The sequence below is a fragment of the Buteo buteo genome, chromosome 11 (assembly GCF_964188355.1).
Source record: "Buteo buteo chromosome 11, bButBut1.hap1.1, whole genome shotgun sequence".
NCBI lineage: Eukaryota > Metazoa > Chordata > Aves > Accipitriformes > Accipitridae > Buteo > Buteo buteo.
In genome coordinates, this window is record NC_134181.1 from 38,044,402 (window position 1) to 38,066,874 (window position 22,473).

General features: G+C 44.0%; 1 protein-coding gene across 1 annotated transcript in view; it reads left to right on the forward strand.

Annotated features, from left to right (window-relative positions):
* Nucleotides 1–11,326, forward strand: part of HIC2 (HIC ZBTB transcriptional repressor 2) — an 81,123-nt gene extending 69,797 nt beyond the window's left edge. Inside the window, exon 4 of the mRNA XM_075041599.1 lies at nucleotides 2,029–11,326. Coding sequence (XP_074897700.1) covers nucleotides 2,065–3,777 — 1,713 coding nt within the window. The 5' untranslated portion in view covers nucleotides 2,029–2,064 and the 3' untranslated portion in view covers nucleotides 3,778–11,326. The remainder of the gene's footprint in view (nucleotides 1–2,028) is intronic.
* The last annotated feature ends 11,147 nt before the right edge of the window (nucleotides 11,327–22,473 follow it).

A 22,473-nucleotide genomic window follows, 5' to 3' on the forward strand; every position in this document is an offset into this window, starting at 1 on the left:
CCTCCTTTTGGCTGCCACCCTTTCTAAAGGCAGCCACCACTGGGAACAACATTAATGTGCAAGAATGCACAGTTGTGAATCCACCGTCATCTTGGGTTCCCATCCATTGCCAAAACAATACAGAACAGAAAAGCAGAGCAGCCATTTTAGTCGTGGGTCAAGGTGATCAGTCACTGAGATCTGTGTGGATTCTGAATTAGGTGCTGGTGCACTGAACAGGGGCCACAAAATTCTACCAAATGCATAACCAAGTACCAGGCTGACCAGCTAACCAAGTGAAGAAATGTGTCCTGTGGAAGAAGGAAGGCACCTGCTTGGCAGATCTGCTGGTAAAAGTATAAGTACCAGGCTAGTCAGGCAGCAACATTGGAGGAGGAATTGCATTCGTTTACTTTTTGGTAGCTTTTTTCATAAAGCAAAATCTTTTTGTTATGCAGAAATGGATAATGTAAATTTACCACCTTTCTGCCAAATTAAATCTTTCTATTTGTCACCAGTTAGTGAAAATCAGGTTTGAGGGAGGTTATTTTTAATATTGACAGTATCACTCCTTATTTCTTTTTCTTGTGTACACATACTTAACACAGAGGGAAGACAATGCAGTTGAATGCTTCATCATTTGAAATCTGATGGGACAGAATGTGGTAATGGGATTCACAAGCAATAAAAGCATTAACTGATGATGATTTTAAAAGAAAATTTAAGCTCTTCATTTCTATGAACTTATGGCCTGTTCCTCCTTCAATAAGAGAAATCTGTTTCAGTAATATGATGAACTGGGACAGGAAGGAAGGAAGTGGAAGGCTAAAGGTGTCTATTGTATGTTTGGTATTTAATTCCTACATTTGAACCTCAGAATTTATTTTAAATCAACTCTAACAGATAAATGCCCATTACAAGTAGTAGCTGGCACTTTCAAACAAAAAAAATCAAGAAAAAAAGTTAAAAAATTGATCTTGGATTCCTGAATACAGCCCCAGATTTAAATTCTTTTATGTATTGTAGTATCTACCAAACATGTAATTGCAATGAGTTCTGATAAGCCTCAAACTAGATATTTCCTACAGCCCACATTACTGGGAAAACCAATATAAATATCTAAACTAAAATACATAGTGAATACTGTTTGTGAAATACATGAACTACACAGAGGTAACCACAATTTTCTTCTCTTCCCGGTACTTCAGGGTAGAGAGACTGGCTTGAGATAGGTTACTTGACTCATATCATTTTAAACAAAATTCCTTCAAAACTAAAGGCAGGGCAGAATTAACTTAAGAAAACAGTTTCCAATTGTTGAAGACATTTGCTGGCATTTTGCTAGCTCAGCATCCTGAATTTCAGCGAGTTCAGGGTTGATTCTAGCCCTTCACGTCAATGGATTGGGATATGGACATTGCCAGGGGGATTGGTTTTTAAAGCAGCCTTTCATACTCTTAAGGAGATTTCCCATTCACACCTCAGTGTGATTAATTCCATCTTCAATGGATTTAGTTGCTACATGTCATTTTCTCAACCCCAGAGCAGCTGGGTGTTGTAGGACTTCAACATGTAAGAGTCAGGAAACAAACTACATGTTAAAGCAGGGAAGCTGCAGCTTATGCTAATTATTTTACATGCTCAGATATGCAAATGGAAGTGAAGTAGATGCTTCTTTTTTCTTCCTTTTTTTTTGCTCCTCATCCTCCCTTCATATTTGTGTCAGGAGAGGGAAACAGCTTTCCCCTGTACCTAAATACTGTTTTCCTGCTGGTATCTTTTTAGTAGTAACTCCAGCCAACGACAATTGCTTTTGTAAAAAGATATTTACAAATCTGATTTTTGAAAGACTTGAATCAAATCTTAGCATGAGAAATACTTCTCTCTGTATTCCAAGCAGGATCACAGCTTGCAGGGCTGAATGTACCCAGAGATCCTTAGTCAGTGTCAAGCCTAACATAGACTAGAGCATGTTAAGCCAGTCTGTTAAATGTAGACTTGTTCGAGTGGAAACAGCAGGTTCACACCTCTCATCTTCCTGTTTTGCAGGTGGTAAGGTGAAGGTGAAAGGAAGAGAAGGTGGAGATGGAACTGCCAAATCATGCCAAACAACTGCTACTGCAGCTGAACCAGCAACGAGCCAAAGGTTTCCTCTGTGATGTGATCATTGTGGTAGAAAATGCCCTGTTTCGTGCCCATAAGAACATCCTGGCAGCCAGCAGCATGTATTTCAAATCCCTTGTCCTGCATGACAACCTGATTAACTTAGATACGGACATGGTGAACCCCACTGTGTTCCGGCAGATCTTGGACTTTATTTATACTGGTAAGCTCTTAACGACTGACCAGCCCGGTGAACAGAACTTTAATGCTCTCCTCACCGCAGCAAGCTACCTCCAACTGCACGACCTGGCAGCTCTCTGCAGAAAGAAGCTGAAGCGGAACGGCAAGTCCTTTGCTGGCAAGGCCGGTGGCCTTGGTGTCGGGAGATCTGCCAGGAGTCAGAGACTTTCCACTGCTTCGGTCATCCAAGCTCGCTATTCAGGGTCAAATGAGGGGCTGAAGGGCTCGCACTCAAAGGAGCTGTCAAAGGGAAAGCTATCCGATGACGAGGTCTTCATCAGCAGTTCCAACCAAGAGAACTGTCACTCCTTAAGCAGGGGAGCCAGTAAGAACGGCGGTGGGGGCAGCAGCGCAAATGGAAGCACCGGCGACCAGGAGCTAGGCCTTGACCTGTCCAAAAAAAGCCCGTCACTCCCTGTTGCAGCCTCCCACGATGACACGCAGCACAGCGAAAGCCAGCATGGCTCTCCCCAATCTGCCTCAGCCCCCGCAGCCAACAGTGCCTCATCGTTCGACGAGTCTGGAGTCGGAGCCCCTCACAGCATGGCAGACAGCAGCGACCCCATGGAGATGGATCTGAGCGAAGAGTGCCACCACTCATTGACAGAGAGCAGCCAGCGCAAGGGCCTCCGGCACTCGTCCCGCAAGAAGGAGTGGATCAAGAAAGACAACGCCTTTGACCGAAAGGAGGGGGGCAAAGACAGGGACGAGGGCGAAGGGCTGCCCAACGGTATCCTGCTGGGGCCCTTGTCCAAGTCTGTGGAGCGGAGTCTGGCCGGGGCCTACAGCGCAGACCTACCCTACCCGTGTAAGGAGGAGGTGGAAAACGGTAAGGAGAACAGTGATGACAGCGGCCAGAGCGAGAGTGAGAGCGGCGGGCATACTAGTGCCAACTATGTCTACCGGCAGGAGGGGTTTGAGCCAGTAGCCTACGGTGACAACCTGTATGTCTGTATCCCCTGTGGCAAAGGCTTCCCCAGCTCCGAGCAGCTCAATGCCCACGTGGAGACGCACACCGAGGAAGACCTTTACATCAAGGAGGAAGGCACATACAGTGGCAAGGATGAAGCTGAGGATTTGTCCAACCCCAACCAGTCCTATGCCGCAGAGTCCCGACCCTTCAAGTGTTCAGTGTGTGAGAAGAGCTACAAGGATCCAGCCACGCTGCGGCAGCATGAGAAGACTCACTGGCTGACTCGGCCCTTCCCTTGCAATATCTGCGGCAAGATGTTCACGCAGCGGGGCACCATGACACGGCACATGCGCAGCCACTTAGGGCTCAAGCCCTTTGCTTGCGAGGAATGCGGGATGCGCTTTACCCGGCAGTACCGACTGACAGAGCATATGCGTGTCCACTCAGGAGAAAAACCTTACGAATGTCAACTGTGTGGTGGGAAATTCACCCAGCAGCGCAATCTGATCAGCCACCTGCGAATGCATACCTCTCCCACATAAGCCAAAGACTCCAGAATGAGCTTCGAGCCCATCCGCAGTGATTTACCTTTCTGTAGACTTGCTGCTTAAAAAAAAAAAGAAAAAAACAGACAAAAAAGGGGGCAACTCCCCATACTCTGTTCAGTCATGGGAGGCCTAAACAAATGTAGCTTTAACATTTAAAAAAAAAAAGTTCCTTTTTTCCCTTTTTTTAAAAAAAGAAAGGTCCACAGCCAAGCTGATGCATTTAGTCCAACTCTCCCTCCAAATCTTGGTGATCAGGCAAGAAATGCCACTTCTTTTTGTGCACGTCGACTTCATTGCTGTATTGATTATCTGGAGCAGGTAGGGGGACCATGGGGAACTCTGAGCCTCTGCTGGCTCACCCCTCCCTGCCTCTTCCCTTCATGTTACTGTCACCCTACTCACCTCCTCTCTTAAAACCAAACTCAGTAGGGGCATTTCTTGCCACTAAAAAGAAAATAAAGTACACCTTTTCAGTGGCCTAAGTAGCCGTGAAATAACGTAGCATTGCATTCACAAGCGCAGAAGCTGTGTCTGTGGACCATCTCACAGGGTTGGCATCCCCTTCAGATACTGTGGGAAAGCCATAGCAGTGGTGGAACCCACCACCGTTCCCTTGGGCTGGCGATGGTGGGGAGAGCAGTCTACCCAGGTGTGCACCAGCCCAAGTACTTCACTTAAAGAAATGGCGATGCCTCCCTCGCCATCCCTTCCTCTTTTGGTTTTGATCTTTATCCTTGGCACATGTAACCACATGCCACCTTTTGCCACAAAACACACAAACCTCTTCTGCCTTACCCATGACTGAACAGGGACCGGATGCCCTGGGAATTTCTTTCAGTGAGCAGGGGGTCGTCTTTACTTTTCTAGTAGTTTCGTATGAATATTCTTTGCTTAGAGGTACTTGTTTTATTAAAGGAAAAACCATTGTAACGTTTATGTGAATGTTTGAACTGGAAGGTCTGAGGTTAATTCTAGGGTGGGTGGGTGGGGAGGGGGTTTGATGTAGGCTGGACTTGCTACAAGTTCCTTAGGTACTTTTTTTATTATTTTTTATTTTATTTTTTGTGTGTGTGTATGTTTTTAGCTTTCCTCCCTCACTAAAGAGCGAGTCTGTGTGGACAGACTTGTTACCTTTGCTACCTCTTGAATTCATGAGAACAATAAGATGGTTAGTGAAAGATTAGGCATTTTTTTTTCTTATTGTAAGTAATTAAATGTATAAAAGTAGAAGCTAAATTAAAGTTAAGGGATTTTTACCACCCTGTCCTTCCATCAAAAGTCAGCTAGAGAAATGTTAAAGCAAAGCTTGGCCAAAGACAAAGCAAAAAATACGTTGAGCCAGAGGCTGTGCTGGCTGCTTGGACTGGCTCATTCGCAGTCTCTTGGCTGTTTGTAGTCACTTTTAGATAAAAGAAGAAAACTTCTCTGAGCTTTTTGGGCCCATTCCAGCTTTGTTTATTGAATCTGGATACTAAGGGGAGCGGAAAATGTCCCCCTCATCTTCCACTCCCCCAGCACATCTGGGTCAGTCTGTAAACACCTGGCAGGACAGAGGGTGAGGGCATAGCAGCCTATAATTTACTAGAATCCAGAGTGCAATAAGGTGGGGGAGAGGAGGAAAAAGCAAACCAAAGTGTTTCATATCCTCCCTTTTAGACAATTTAACACACGCACACAAAAAAAAAAGAAAAATGAAAAGAAAAAGAAACAAAATGTTCTTGCAACATCTGCATAAGACATCACAGCCAACAGCTGCTATTGGTTTAGGAGAGAAGACAGAGAACTTAGCCCACCGATTCTTGGCCCCCTTGACTTTGTTGGCGTGACCTTGTGGAAAGCTATGGCTTATTTCAAGCCTCCCGTGACTGTGGTGGTAAAAATTCACAGCCAGTAGAATCATCCCTTCTGAATTGAGTAAGGTTTACACTTGTGTTTTTTCATTTGATTTTTTTTTCCACTCAAACCAGTATAGTCTCTATGCGTAAGGTTTACCAAACCTCACGTTTTGTCTTTTTTAAAAAAAACAAAACCAATTTTTTTAAGTTTCGACCAAAAAAGAAAAAAAAGAAAAAAAAAAAGAAAAATGTGAGCATGTTTGACTACAACAAAGAAATATAAGCTTCATTTTCTATTGGTTTTTTTTTTTGTTTGGTTGTTTTTTTGTTGTTTTTTTTTGTTTTGTTAAGGTAGACTAGTCCATAAGAAGTTTTTGGGTCAATTGTATGAACTGAGGAAACTGGAATCCAGGCTCCAAGCAATAGACAACCCAAAGGCGCTGAGCCTTGGCCTGGTGTCACATTACAGGGAACACGCTTGCCCCTCTCGCCCACTGCGCTCCAGTGTGCTTCTCCCAGTGCCATTGTCTGCTCGCTCCCGGATGCCTGTGAGCTGTGGAGCATGAGATGGGAGCATGGACTTTTGTTTTTTTCTAATTGTGCTGAGATGCGCTGTTTTCTCTTGGGAGGGTTAGGTGGGTTTTTAGTGTCTTTAGCACTTCCACATTTTGAATATATATTGAATTATTTTCTCCTTGATTCCTTGCCAAATCCCCCTGAGAAGGTCCCCAAAGTAGTCTTTGGGGAGGACAGGAAAGGCCTTGCCATCTACCTTTTTCTCAGAGCAAGTCTCAGCAGGGCCCAGGGACAGCCGTGCAAGATTAGTTCCTAGGCACTTTCACCCTGCCTTTACCTTTGCTCCAACCATCCTAAAGCTAAGCTGAATCCCATGCTGGCTTAGGCTGCAGCCAGAGCAGGCTCCCCTTGCTGCCAGCTGGCTAAGGACCCATCAAGTCCAGATTTTCAAAACAATTTTTAGCTCCCTTAGCGAGAAGGGCACGGCCAGGGATGAGCCCTGTCCCCCGCTGTGGGTTTTGGATGCGGGTTTCCCCCATTCGCTTGTGGCCCTGCAGTTTGCCGAGATGGGTCCGCCACCGCTGTGGCAGGCGGCCAGCGATGGGGACAGCAGTGGGTGTCTGTGCAGAAGCCACCCTTGGGACAACAGCTCAAGCTGTGACCGACTGAGCCAAGCCATGGAGCAGCCCAAGTCACAAGGAAGCAGTGAGCTCCTCAGCAGGCAAATAACCTGCTCCCCCTCACTTAATTCCATTTTTACAAGCATGTGTGTGGGTGATGTAGCCTCTCCCTCCCCAGGCCCCCTCTTCATCTGTTTCTTAAGCCTTGAGAATCATGCTGAAGTTTCAGGACCCAATGCTATTTTTTAAAATTTTTTTTGGAGCGTCTTTTTTTTTTTTTACTTTATCCCCTCCCCAGCACTTAAACAATACGACATAAAGTCTGTGTACAGCAAGAGTATTGTACAAAAGGAAATTTTGTTCTTTTTTCAAGTAGCTGTGTAAAGTTGTGTTCCATAGATTGAGTATAAACAACATTTTCCAAATTGTGACAGTAATAATGAATAACTAATAATACTCAAAACTTCAGGGACTGTTTCAGGCCTGCTTGGGGCCTAAACACTCAACTGCATTTGTACGACATAGTATTGTATCAAACATTTTTCTGTATTTTAATGAGAAAGCAAAACACTAGTTTCATATTTAAGATTTTAAGAGTTTTAGGGTGGGGGGGAGGGAGTTGCATTTTTGTTTTTTTTTTATTTTATTTTAATTTTTTTTTAAATACACAAAGAGCCTCAAGAGGAATAAAACAATTTAAAAACAAACAAAAAAAAAAAACAAAAAGAAAAAAAAAAAAGAGGCCAGGCAGCTTAAGTATATGCTTTAGTCACTTAGTTCCAGAATGTTTTCGGAATAACAGGAAAAAAAAAGATAAAATAGCAAAAGTTGTATAAAAGAATAAAGAAGCTCATACCCAAATTCACAAAACTATTTTTTAAACCAAAGCACATTTGAATGAGTATGGAACCTCACTTGGCTCAGAAAAGTACTAATATATTTATCTCATTGTTTACATAAACTTTTACAGTTTCAGACCTCAACAGATCTAGGGGCCAGTCAAAATTAATCTTTGCTTTTTCCATTGGTTTGTCTCTGAAGGCTACGCAGCGTTCCCCAGCTTGGGAGGGGAGATCTGTGTCCCAGCCTGCATTCCAGCACTGCTCGGGGTGGGTGGGGAGAGGGAGGGCAATTAGAAATATGGCAAGCAGATATTTTTTTTTTTTGTCTTCAACCCATAAGAGATGTTGCTGGGAGCAAGACCCAGGCACTATTGTGGAGGCATTCCAGCCTACCTCTTCCTCAGAGGAGTCTGAGGGTACCAAGAGGGTAGAGAGAAATGCAATAAGCTCTAGAGTTAGAGAAGGATGTTGCTAGAAGATGGTAGGAGCTGCTGTACCCAGCACATCTCCTTAACGTTAGCCATGGGGAGCTGGGCTGAGCTGTTTTCCAATCCTTTACTGCAAAACCTCCAAAAACAAATACCTGGAAAAAAACCCCAAAGCCCAGCTCCATGCATCTGGGGACTAGCAGGAGCCACAAAGATTACAGGAGACACCAAAGAGCTATTGACACGCAGCTTCTGTGAGGCTTTGCGGCTGCTGACACGGAAGAGTACGCACAACTCCGAACCGCCCCTCTGCTGTGGGCAGAGGTGGCTGATCTCCCTGCGGTGACTTGGGTAGCTTTAACGGTCTGGTGCGAGGGTGAGAGCGTGGGCGCCCGGCTGCCGCCTCCTCTTCAGGGCTGTGCTGGGGCCTGAGCTGTACTCTTCGGACCATCTGAGACACCTTTTAATTAAACAGCTGGATTGATTCACTCCAGACCTTAGAGTCATGCACAAAGAGCCCAACCAAAACTCCTAAGGCTTTCTAGGTGAAAACCTAAGCTTGATTTGCATGTTAGAACAGTCTAAAGATGACCAATGAAGATGGTTTGCTAAAATACCGCTGAAGCCAAAAAAAAAAAAAAAGTTTTAAAAAAAAGCTCCCCATCATTAGTCTTGACCCTTTGTAGCTTTTACCTTCTACACCAAAGCCACCTCAAATATTTGAGGGGGGGCTGATGGAAAATGAAATATTAATTTTGCCTGGTCTTAATATCTAACAAAGATGGTGCAAACACTATTTGACAGTGTTGTTTTTGTATCAATATGTATGTGCAGTAATGAATGTATTTATTTCTCAGATTCTGTATGCACAGTTTTGCAATGTAATTCAGAAAGTTGCAAACACAAAGATGTGTCCGCAGGGTCTTCTCTACAGGATTTCAAAAAAATGAAAAAAATATATTAAAAAAAAGAATCTCAGAGACTCTCAGCATAGCCATAAACCATAACCTGTGAAGACAATACAAAGACTGGACTTTTGTAGCTTTGCATAGAAGAGGAATTTATGTTTTGCTGTATTTAAATGTTTCCATTTACAGTGTCACTCTTTTAAGATTCCTGTTTTGGTTTTTGTTTTTTTTTCCTCTCTCTCATGTGTGTGGAAAGCATTGTTTTCAAGCAGTGCAGGTTCAAAGTCTGGGTTAGCAGTATTTTACCGTGTCGCTTCAGTTCTGAAAAGCAGGAGTATGGGTCTTGACCAGGGAAACATCCAGTGCACTCAGTGAAACAAAACGAATTCTGAGATGACTGCTGGCAAAATCCGGAGAAGGTAGAAGCCATCAGAGGAATGGTTGTGTGCTTCTGATTGCAGCTTGTGACTGAGAGAAGTCTATTGTCCTGCCTGAAGGACAGGACATAGCTCCTTTACTCAAGTCCCCCTCATCCCTCGCTTACTGTTTACTGTGGTAGCAATAAGGATCTCAAAAGTGCAGAATCAATGCCTAAGGTAGCTAGAGGAAGCTTCGTGCCAAACCCAACAGCCTTTGTGCCATCTTGTGATGGGCCTTGCAAACTATACTAAAGCATCAGATGCCCTATAGCATAAGGTGGTTAGAGTCCCCGGGAAAAGCAGTACTTTACAAAGCCTCTTTTTCCAGTATTGGTGGAGTTAGTAGTTATGGACGTGCTACAGCCTTAAAAATTAGCATGAAGAAAGGATGTTTGTTGATTTCTGGATATTTGCCAAATTCAGAAACCTTTCCAATCTGCTGTGCTGGAGTTAAGCGAAAAGCAAATAGAAAACAAAGAGATAAAACCTCCCTACATTTTAAATGGGTTTGAGAGGCTCTAGATAGTAAACATCTAGCTCTCCCCAGACAGCAGAAATGTTCATCATTGAGATGGCATGTTTGAATAAACATTTGTTTAAGCAAGAGTTTAAAATCTAAATGAGCTCTGAGCTGTAATTCTGGAATAATTAAATAGACTTCTAGGATTTTTTCTTAGTTTTTGTTTAAACTTAGTGATTTGCTCAACATCAGCAAAGCCTCTCCATTTATTGTAAACCCCCTTCTTTTCATAAGCTTACTCTTGCACTCCAGAACTGGCCATATTCTTGAAAAAGAAAGTTTTGGGGTTCCTTTCAATAGCTGAAAGTAGCTTGTTGCAATGTTTTAAGTCCCATGGTAGTTTATTGTCCTGACTTTAGTGCAGATGAGCAGGCAAGCAGTAGCTTCTACTCAGCCCCTTTCTACTCCTCATATTTTGCATTTTTTCAGAGTAGGGTAAGAAATTTCACCTTTGATGGTTTCCCATTAGACTTACTAAATTTGCTGTTTTCCTTGTAAAAGGAAAAGATTTGGGATCCCTTGTGAGGCAGTTTCTGCTCTGCTGTAAGGCTCTTAGCTGGACCTCCTAGTCAGGAAGTCTTCTTCATTTCAGCCCTAATTCATCTCTGTGCCACAACAGAATTGCTTTTTATTCTGCTTTCTTTGCTTTAACTCAAAAATACTGAAACCTAAGTTTAGAGCTAGAAATGCATTTTTTGTTCAGTTGTCTCCTGTCACCATCCTCTTCTTCCCCTCCTTCCCCAATTTTCCTAAGCATTTTGAAGCCCAGTGTTGAACACATAGGGATCAATGGATCAGTGTTTTTTGAACAGAGCAGACCCTGTGGGATGCAGTAGGGAAGGTCTAAACCAGAATACTTCAAGCTACATTTGTTGGTAGTTAGGGGACACAATTCATAGCGCTTGCTTTCCCTGAGGAGTGGGACATTTTTTAAACTTTCTCATTCACAAGTTATCAGTCGAAGCACCAAGCACAACTGTTGCTCTAACTTCCACAGGAGTTTTGACTGGCTGGGGATAACTTTTCTGTGAGGAGAGGATCCTGTTCTGGCTGACTGGATATTTTTCCCCATTTTATTTTAATATTTTAAATACAACTGAAAAAGAGATTTTGCATCTCTTTTTTTTTTTAATTTTAAGCCTTAACTGTCAGTCAGTCTAGGAGCCCTGGATGTTTCCTGGGGAGGGGGAGAGGAAGGGAGGGCAAGGGAAAGGCCGACATTCCTGCAGCAATGTTCTGTTCATTTCCTTCAAGAGCTTGAATTCAGGTCAGAGCCACACATAGTTGTGGCTTCAACTCAAGTGTCATATAAAAAGATACAGAAATTATAATATGATCTCAGCATTCAGAAATTTGCAGTCTTAATGTACAGTGATGAGAAACTGTTATTTTATGATCTTTTCATTAAAAGCTTGATTGAAAAATTACATCTTTCGCTCTAGAGTTTACCTTGTTCCTTTAGCTGAGTTTCCCCATGTTTTCTCCTCCCTCATTTATTTTTGTCCAGGGGTCTGAACCAGCTACTTCACAAAGCAGACCCCCCCACACACATACATAGCCTGAAGAGCCACACACAACTTCTCATTTTATGCACCTATGCACTTTACTCATAAGCCAAAATCTGACGCTCATTAGAATATAAGAAAGGATTAATTGCATGGGCCAGTCTGGTGTAGGGTAAATGTGCAGGCAATGGATAATGCAGGAATCACCATTTCACCATTTTTGTTGTGACCCTGAGCAAGTTGAGGCTGTTTTTGAAAAGATACCCCTGCTTTGTCCTAGCCACAGTTTGAAAGCAGTGTTTGTAGGAGACAGGAGATGGTAGATGGACCTGCTGATCCATAGATTCCATCGGTCTGTTTGGGCTGTAAGTCTCACTCCCTGGGCACATCTCTGAGGACCAGAGAAGCAGCTGAGGCAGAAGTTTCCTAAAAGAAATTAAGGTTCTCTATGCACCTGTGGTGCAGGTAAAAAGGGGAAATGCTTCCAGGGAAGATGGCTGTAAGTAATAACAACAGCACCCGCTGCAGATTTCAACCTCTCCAAATGTTAAGATCCTGACTTTTTTCCTTGGGCAGGTTAAGTGTGACCCTAGCAAAATTAATTAATATTTCCTTGGCCTGGGTTCTTAACGGTGTTTTCTGGTTCCCGGGCCAGCTTTTTGGATCTAAGGATCCTTCAATAAAATACCTATTTAATGGAGACAAATTGAGCATCTTCACCATAATGCAAGAGCCAAGCCTAGTATTTTGCAACACTTCCCTTTGTCACACTACTCATCACCACAGTTTTGCTGTTTCTCCCAGAGTCTGTTGGAATGCCTTATGCAGCAGAGTAACCCTGGTGTTAAATTAATGTATTTCTTTTTTCTTCTTCCGTTTTTTTTTAAACACAATGCTGACTATATTTTAAAGTGACTGACTGAAGGAGCTTCAAGTTTAGTCAGTTTTCTGACAGGTTGCAAAGTCAGCAGCACTGGTAAGAAAATCATTTTTATTTGTCCTTGGAGATGTGTTTTACCCAGCAAGGTTAAAGAGAAGGACAAAAATGAACAGAAAAACAGATGAAGAGCTACAGAAAACCAGAGGCTGTTTTTCAACAGTTCACATGTGGTAATGAGCCTGTACTCTTCTTCCAGCTACCAATGACTTTTCTTTTCCTTTTTTTTCCTATTATTTCTAATTTATTCTGGAAGTTTTTGCTTCCTGGCACCCATTTCTCTGTGGTGTAAGTGGTTTCCAGCATAGTTAATAGATTGCATGTTCTATTTTACTTTCTTTGCCATGGTCAGCTCCTTTTCATCTCATAAGATCCTGTGACAACTATACAAAACTCTTCATATAATAACTCACAACTGAAATGCAGCTGCCTCTGTGGTGGAACACTGAAAAATGTACAACTGAAGTGCAGAGCGCAGGATGTAAAGGATACCAGATATGTCTGGAATGCCTGGGAATTTGTACTTTCTTCCCTCTGCTTTCATTGCCCCATTTATTGGGAGAACTTCTTTTCCTGCAAACCCACACTTGCTTTCTCTCCACTATCCTTCTCCCTCTTGAAGAGCAAACAGACATCGGGTCAAACCTTTGAATGATAGGTTTGGGTTTTGCTTTTCTGCAGGAAATATAATTGCATCAAAATTGGAACTTTTCTATGGGAACAAAACTTATAATTTTTTTAAATGAAATTTTGTTTCAGCCACTGTTGAGGTCCCCTTTGGACCCTGCTGAGTAGATACAGATGCAGAATGTTTGTTTCATGAGAACTCTGATGACTGATATCGCATTAAGAAGTTAAAAGGGAAGGACAATTTTTTTAAAAAGCATAATTTCAGGTCAGTGAAAGCCAAAAGACTAGCACCTCACTTTGCAAATTATTTCTAAAATATGCCTTCATCCTGTTTTGTATTGAAAACAAACTGCGAAGCACAGGAGGTTTTATCTGCAAGTAATGACAAATTTTCAACAGCTCTAAGAATGCTGAAGCTGTTACCATTAATTTTGTGTTTCTATCTGGATTTTGTTTGTCTGGATGCACTACAAAGTTGCCCAGTTTTAAACAAATTGATTTTCTGTGAACTTGTACAAAGCCTGCTGTGTACCAGGTTTAGCGTGACCTGGCTTAAATCAGTAATAGCTAAAGCTAGTGCATATGCCTTAGCAAAACTCATTGTTCTTTGTCTTGTTCTTTTCTTGCGCAGTGGGAGCCACCTCCTGCAGCCCCCTGTAAGCTGCACCTTGAGAATCCAACTGAAGGCGTTCCCACAGGAGGGGCTGGCTGCTGTCAGCAGAGCCATTAAGTCCCTCACTCCTTCCATGTGGTGTATATATAGCCTTCAGCTCCCAACTCAGGACTTCCTTTATGGCAGGAAGCAAACTACCTAAAACGCAAATAACGCAATGGTTGCATCCAGTTGGGAGCCTAGCCCCTAGACTGCAAATGTAATGCTGCTTTCATCTATCTCTGCACATTACTGTTTGCCTTAGGTCACAGTGTGCTTCTGGTAACACTACTGTTTCTTGGTGTTAATTTCATTAAGACTATGTTCTTCCAGCATCTGAAGCCAACACCCATCCTACCCCTTACCTTGAGGAACCTGGATTACAAAACCTGGCATAGAGGGTCAAAAATACTCCAAAGTTTGCTATTTGGACCAAAATGGCTTCCCTCTAGAACTCCTCTGGGTGCTGCTCTTGCCTCAATTCTGCAGTTTCCTCCCTCCTACCAGTTGCCACACCACGTATTACTTTTTTCCCTTCATGGGCTCTGTAGCAGTGGTCGGCTTTGGTTTTTTTTTTTTCCTCTGCAGTTATGCTGTCTTAGTGATGAACGCTATTGGAAACTGCTGCAGAGCAAGGTCTGAATCCATATGTTTCACTCGGCAGGTTGAGCCAGTTACAAGAAAGCATGATCTCCCTGCAATTACAGTGCACCCATAGCTCCAATACTATAGAGTGAGAAACATTCATCATACTGTCTTCTGCTGTTCCAGGTGCTAAGAAGAGAGGCCAATGTAGCTGGTATGTATCAGCCTAGGAGGTGATTGATGGTCCCGCCTAATTTCTTTGCTTTCTGCCTTCTCACCATTTTGCCCCTTACCTTAGTTTCTTGCTTAGTTACAGAGAGCACTGGGAGAGATGTGGGGCTCTCAGCAGGAGAGGGTAATTTTTTTGATAATTTGGCTCTGAAGCAAAGGCCTAATTCTCTCTCTCTGTTCTTGTCCATCCTCTCTTTATGTACACAATAATTAGATTTTTAAAAACCAAACAGCATCCCACATCCCTTGCCTCTGGATTCAGCTCAGCTGGTTCATTTACTTTTGGTTAGAGATTTTGAATTTGATAAAAATCAAGAACTCTTCCAGAAGCCTGACTTGAAGCAAGGAGCACTTAAGTGTAAAAACATGACGTAGCCTTCCCTTGATTTCAGAGGACGGTGGTGGCAGAGCAGATGCTAGCTCTAGGACTTTTTGCTCAGCCTCCCTCCACAGCATATGTGTGCATTGTCTAGTTGTTTGGTTTGCACCTACTCCCCAGTACGGGTGCTGAGGATTCAGATGCAGGAACCTGGCCAGACTACATAACCACATCCCCTGGCTGTGGCTGCACAGTGAGCACTTTATGAGCACTAGGCAGGAATTGAGCTCCACACCTGGGCAGATGCTGCTTCTCTGTAGCTCTACAGATCTGTGTGCCTTTACAGTAATGGGCCTGGCCGTTCAAATGTCACCTGGGACTGGCCAGACAGATCTGACCACAGCACAGCGGAGAGTGCAGCATCACCAGATGTCACTTATCAGCCTCCCAGGCATCTGTAAAACGTGCAGAACTAAGCTCTGGGTTTCTAGCCTTGTCACCAGAGGCTCTCGCTACCCCCATCGCCTGGCAGCAGCCTCCTGCCAACTCCAGCTGGTCCCCTTGCCACAATAGCAGTCAAAGGCCAGCCAAGGAAGATTGCACAACCAGGCCTTGATCTGTATTTTCCACTGCTCAGCCAGCAAACCCCTCCTTTTTTCCAGCACAGCTGTTTTCCATCTCTGCTCAGGAAACATGCTCTGTTTTTGATTCCTGGGTCTTGCTTTATGAAGCAATCATGGGCAGGCTGTCTGGGTGGAACGGGTCGCAAAGTGGCTGTGGGATAACTCTGGATTCTGAACGCCAACACAGAACAAAGGGGAGCTTTGCCAAGGCTCAGGTGAGCCTGGGGTCAGCACACAGACAGGCTACTGACGCAAGCACGAACGCAGGGTTTTCTTTCTCTGGGCCGTGGTGTTTGAAATCCCCCCTCCCTTTTCCTCTCCTGCCCACTTGCCACAGCCTTTTCCTGGTTAGATCCACATTTCAGTAACAACGGCGGGTGCATGGGTGATAGTGTCACTTGTTGCCACATCTTACTCGTGCAAAACTCCTAGACCAAGGTGGCTGTCTCTTCTTAAGCCACCAGCCTTGTATGGGTAGGTTAATAAACTGCCAGTTTGTCCCCTTCTAGGTCTTTTGGTTGACGGTATCACGACATGCAGCTGCAACTTGGTAACTTGTAGCCCTGCCATTAAAGACACTTAGGCCACAGCGCAAGCGGAGGATGGTGGGGTGGCAGACAGTGGGTGGAAGCCCAGGATGAAGCGCAGACCCGGATGTGCTCCACTCAGGAACACCAGCAGCCAGAAATACCCTGGCATTGCACTTTTTGGCTCTCTCCCCAAAACACTGGAAATTAGCCAGCTCCCTAGTCATATCGACCTGGAAATAAGCTAGCTTCCTCAAGGGTTAAGGCATTAATGTTAACACCATCTATATTAACTAAAAATAATATGTGTGCAAAAAGGTCTGAGTTACAGCTGTTACAGGAGTCATACCTTGGCTTTTCTGAGTCCTTCACATGTGAAGTGTGGTCCTTTACAGCAAAGGCCTATAAAGTGCCTTTTGGGCTGGAATGGGTAGAAGGGGCAGTTATGATGAACAGGTTTGGAGCTCACAAAGATGTGCTCTGGAGCAGGCTTTGAGACCACCAAGGGCAGAACAAATGGTGGAGGAGGCTGATCACTTTTTCTCTCTTTTTTTTTTTCCCCAGAGGGGCAGAGCTAAAAACCAGCTGGGCACCATCATCAAACTGCCTGGCTGTGCATCTAGGTAGAGGCAACAGACAGAAAAAGAGACGGGATGTAGAGTTCTGCCTCCTTTTCTTTTACAAATTTACACTTGATCAGCTCCTGGCCTCTCTAACTGCTTTAAGAGTGTCCACACAAAGGACTTACTGCCATAAGAGGAAGGATTCAAAAATCACTTAATCGAATCATTGCTGTCATCACATAAGCCACAGCCTGCAGCAGCAGCAGCAATTGACGTGTGGGCAGCAACTAGAGAATCTTCCACTATAGCTACTTCTTTGCTTTTAGTGGGAATCTTTGTTTCAGGGCTGGGGGTGCAGGTGGGAACTGGAAAAGGGGAAGGAAAGCAAGCAGGCTTGGATGTCTCTAGCAGTGCATTGCAGTTCTGCCCAACAGACGTATGTAGCCTGCTCTTCCAGTCATAGGTCTCTTCTGAGCAGAGCATGCCACTCACACCAGATTGTGCAATAGTAGTTTAGGATGTGTACAAACACTGGCAGAAGGGAGATATGTCAGTCCTTGGTGTAAACTCTGACCTAGCCTGGCTTCAAGCCACTGATCACAGTGGTGAAGTGTATATATGCCAGGGCTTGTCACACACTCACAGTGCACTCTACCCTTCCCAACAACGTCTGTTAGGCTCCTCCTGTGCTTTGCTTTATATATGTACACACAACACAGTCTATAAGCGCTTTGTCCTGCCTCTTTCCTTTGCAGGCAGCAAAGGTGAGAGGGATCTCCATTATTTTAGAGAGCATTTAGCTTAATCTCCTGAACTCCTTACAAGATGGGTACCTTCCAAACCTCCTGACCACTGTGAATACTTTATGCAGAGGTGCATTAACCTCCCTTGATTTGGTTGGAGTGCCTGCCTACTCTCATTACACTTTTGCCCTGCACAGTAGTCTTCTGCAAACTACCATACTACAGATGACCTCTGACCACAAAGTCCAGTTCTGGGTCCATAGCAAAACTGTAATACAAGTCAAACAACAATTTTCAGATGGATCACCCTTTCTGTTGGCATTAAGTAGCCCAATAGTGGCTCATGCATGGTCTGTGGGGCACATCCTCCTAGCAGCATGGCCCTTTCACACCCTAGGAACCAGTGAAGCAACATTCTTGAGCTACAAAGGGAAGCACAACACAGTGGCACATAAAATGAACTTGTTAAACTTCTTCCACTGCCATGTTCTTTCTGCTGGCCTCTGATTTAACCTTATCTCCAATGCCAGTACCTTGCCTTTACCTTCATTCCCATTTTGTTAAGGAATTTTTACAGTTCCATTTTCTTTTGCACAGGGCACAGTTAAAGTTAAAGAAGCTTAGGGAAAATAAAGACTTGCTTTGTTTTGATGCCAAAGGTAAATTTTTTTTGATTTCTTTTTTTCCCTTTTCTTTCCAGTTTTTTTAGTCTAAACAAGAGGTAACATACCTTTTGAAAAGCAGCTTTCCTGGGGTTGCTTCTGCCCTGAAAACACATACACCTGGAAATTCCAGTGCTTAAGAGGAGCTGTAGAAGATCAGTCCATAAATGTTTTTGCTGCACTTGGGGAGCTAGAAGATGGGCTGGATTGCATGTTCAGTGGCTTCAGTCTTCCCTAGAAATGACAATACACAAAAGCATCAGCACTGAAACATAAAAGCAGACTAAAAGACGAGGCTTCTTTCCCTTTAACAAGATCTTGTGAACAGCCTTCCTCAACATCTCAGTAGAGTTGACTCTACTGAGATATTCAGAAACATGATGCTTTGACAACCTGATCTCAAATTATGCAGTATACCAGTATAGGTAAGATATCTCTTAATACTGCAAGAACAACAGTGCCAGAAGCACAAAGCAAAGCTTCTTCAAGCCTTCTTAACAAATAGACCTAGTCCTAAAATTTCTGTATTGGCTGGTTCTACCTGCCTCTTTAAGCCTGGAGAAAGGATAAAATTAAAGTGCATTTCTTTTATATGAAGCAAAGCCTGGCACTGTCTGCTGCTGGAGAGCACCAAGTTCTTCAGACAGCTTTGAGGTGCTTGAAGGGAGGATCTGTGAACACACACAAAAATATGTGCGAGCGAACTATGAAGCCTGTTACAAAAGCCAGAGAGGTTTAAGCTGTGCTGCCCTTCAAAGGAGGCCTGTTCGGAGCAGAATTAGGTAACATCTCATCTAAACCACCACTGCCTATGTCACTTAAGCTGATGGGACTGAATGTGTATTAAACATGCAGTGGGAGGGAAAATTTCAGAAAGGGTCTTTTACATCTACAAGCCTTTGATCATTCATTTAGCCTTTTGTTCCTTGGTACCTGCTACAGCCAAAGCACTCCATCAGGCAGCTGAGGGGATGGCTGTTTTAGAAGTGTGCATAGCAATAAGGAGAGTTAGCAAAGCTATGTCAGGTTGCTCTAGGCCTTATCCAATTGAGTTCTAAAAATCTCCAAAGATGGAGCTTTCATACACTTGCTGGGCTATCTGTTCCAGTGCTTAACCCACTCTCACTGTGAAATCGTTTTCTGTATATCCAATTGGATAGGTAAATCACTAGGCTGAGGGGTTTGTCTAAAATGCCAGCATTATACATTCCTACCTAACTTGATGTGTGGAGGCTCCACACCATCAGGAAAATCACACAGTGACAGCACTACAAAGGGAGCCTGCAATGTAATTATGTACGGGCACACAGGCTGGAGGGGCCCAGGGGTCTGAAGATGATAAAAGACATGGTAACTGGCTGGGCCTTGTCTTTGTTTCTCAAGGCCTGTGCCAACTGTGCTGCCAACCATGTGTGCTGTGCACATTAGGTAATGGTCTGGAAAAGCCTTCCCTCTAGAGGCATGTTCTGTGTTCATGGTGTTTGCTGCTATGCAGCCAGCCAGCTCTCCTTCCTCTTGCTTAGTTTTGTGAGCCTGGGACTGTGGAGGAGTTAGCCCCTGTAAGGGCTGCAAGGAGCAGTCATCCTCTTGTTCAACTCTTCAACTTGTTAAGGAGTGTCACTGTGCAATGCTGAAGGCAGAAGCAGGGCACAGATCCTGAGCAGCAGGTGTGGTATGACACAGAGTGAGAGAGGGCCTGAGGAGATCTGTAATGCTGAAAGCAACAGATGCCCCTCTTTGTCTCTTAGGCAAGCTGAGCCTCAGTGACTTTATGTGCTCTTACAATTTAAGGTAGAGGGAAATCCGTATTTAGAAAGTGGCAATAGGAGGAATTCAGCTAATGCCACCATATCTGCATCCACTCTGCTTTAAAGAGTACATAGGGCCCTGCTTTTCTCTGACAAATGGGTGAAGGGAGAGGCCAGGGACTGGACATGTATTCAGTTTACTCTCTTGGCTTTGAAAGGCTTAGTTATAGTAGGGCTAAGAGCCAAACGCAACTCTGTCTTGAGCCGTTCCTTCTCCTCCCCCACTAAAGAATGATCTTTAAGCTCTGGACCCTCATCTCCACCCAAAATGACTGCCCTGATTTATTTTATGCTTTTTTGTTGTTTCCTTTTAAATCACTCCTAAGCTAAGCTTTTGTTTGCCAAGTTTTCAGCCTGGAGCAAATTTTTACAGTCGAATTATAACCTCCTCTCCTTCCCCTTGAAGAAGAGGTGTTTTTCTGGATATGCTGCTGTCCCACCCATTACTCACCTTGCTACTGGGAGGCAGGAGAGATGGCAAGCTTTTTAAATATCAGCATCTCGAAGTTCAGTGTCACAGGCATGGGCACACATCTGTTTAAACCATTTCCCTCATATCTTGGCTCAAAATTCTTGGCTGTGACATCTCATGGCAGTAGACGTGTCCAGGGAGCTGAGAGGGAGGGAATAAAGGAGACAAAGTGGTTAGGTTTCTCAGAAAGGGAATGGTTGTGGGCTGGAATATAAAGAAATGCCAGGACTGCAGAGTCTGCTCTCTCAGCACGTTACAGGGTTTTGACTCTTCAGGGCAGCGTGAAACTAACCCACACTTGAGAAGCCCCCTCTAAAGCACAGGCTGCAAAAAGGAGAAGGCAGCTGAGGCCAGTGCCTTCCACTGAAGGGACAAATGGGACACAGTCTGAAATGGTACTATGACCTGGAGCCTCAGAGGGACTTGGACAATTCTCTTCCTCAGGGATTTCAGTTTCCCCACTTAGAACCCAGTGAAAGCTTGAAAATCCCTGCTCAGCTGCCAATGAATTCCCAATGCCGATTTTGAAGCCAGGAAGGTTCTGGAGAAGACATTTCAAAGCAAGCAACTTCATCTCCCCAACCGCCTGCTTTACCACTGGGATCCAGTTCCTTGTGCTTACTCAGAGCATGCCTAAAAATGTTATCTGTGGTCTGGGACAGGGTGTGGGAGGGCACAAATAGCAGGGGAATAAGACATATTTGGTAGGGAATTCCCCATGGATGTTTCAGCACTGAAAGTCATTCACTGGATTTGAGATGTTTCTTGTACAGGAACTGGTGCCCAAATTACTCTGCATTATGACCTTTTATAATTTTTATCAACTTATTTCCCTCCTCCCACAAGGTCAGTTAACAAGCAATGGTTGCCTCTTTCACTCCAGGGAGATTGCCTGCCTTCCCACCACACTCCCTCTCCTAAGGAATTGCTCCATGTTAGTAGCCACCATAGTGTATAATGACATTTTTACACATGCTGACATTAGCAGCAAGTTATATGATTGCTAGGCTTTAAACTGCTCAGTGCACAGGTCTTCTAGAAAGGCTATCAACTGTGAAGGAGAACAACCAGCATTCAGCACAACAAAAAGGCCAATTCTGGTATTAAGCTTCTCTGCAAAGAGGGGAGCTGGACCCAGGACTAACTCTGAACTTGGTGACATCATCAGACGTGAAAAGCCACACGAGATGGTGCATCTCACATTCTGAGAAGGTCCAAGGGTAAGAAAACCATAGGGTAAAATGGATCTCTGTCGCTTTCCCCTGTGAGTTAGATTCGAAGTGAGGGAAGGTAAGAGGAGCCTTTTCCTACAGGCAAGCTCTCAGCTGCATATTAACTCCCACTGTCCAGGGAGTCACAGAAACTGAGGACAGAAAGGGACCTTCTGGTCCCTCCATCTGCTTGCTCCAAGGCAGGTCAGCACAGTCTGCGATCCTTGATTGAAATTTTTATATTGTGTTTTAAATATTTCCCTCATAGTCCCCACAGCCACCTTTGCAGTGTATTCCAGGGCTTCAATAGCTTTACTGCTATAAAGATTTTTTTTTCTAATGTCTTGCTGTAGTTAAAAACCTTGACATTTTGTCCTATATGCCCTGGATATGGAGAACAAATTATACACATTCTCCTTGTATTACTTGTATTGTTCCTCCAGCCCTTTACTACTTCATGATATTATCACATTTCTCCTTCGTTCTTCTTGTTTAAGAGCCTCAGGCTCTCAGCTCTCCTCTTCTAGACCTCCTAGATCCTCTTCTCATACCTTAAGGCAAATGCCATGCTTGCTATTTTAGCAGAGAATGGCATAGGCCCACACTTTGGGGGCAGGGATTGAAGTGTAGCTACATGCCAGATTGTCTCAAATAATTGAGCAGGCTTAAAAACTTCTTCTTTCCACTGGCTTTGCTGCAGTTCAAATAGCTGTTCACCCCTTTCCCCAGTTGTGATTATCAGTTAGTCTGCAGGCTATGTTCCAGCACAGCCTGGAAAAAAACAACTTTTAAAAAAAAACACATATGGAGAGCTGTTTTTAACTGGGATATTTCCAGAGATCTATGAGAACTTCTGAAGCTAGTTTCACCTCCCAAGCCAGCTTATCGCAACTACCCTCTAACAGGTATTTTGCAAGTGTAGTTACAGAATCACAGAATCGCTGAGGTTGGAGGCACCTCTGGAGATCACCTAGTCCAACTCCCTTTCTCAAGGCAAAGTCAACTACAGCAGGTTGCCCAGGACATGTCCAGTTGGGTTTTGAATTACCTCTGAGGCTGGAGACGCCATAGCCTCTCTGGGCAACCTGTTCCTACGTTCAAACAACCTTATAGTAAAAATCACTAAGAAGAGTC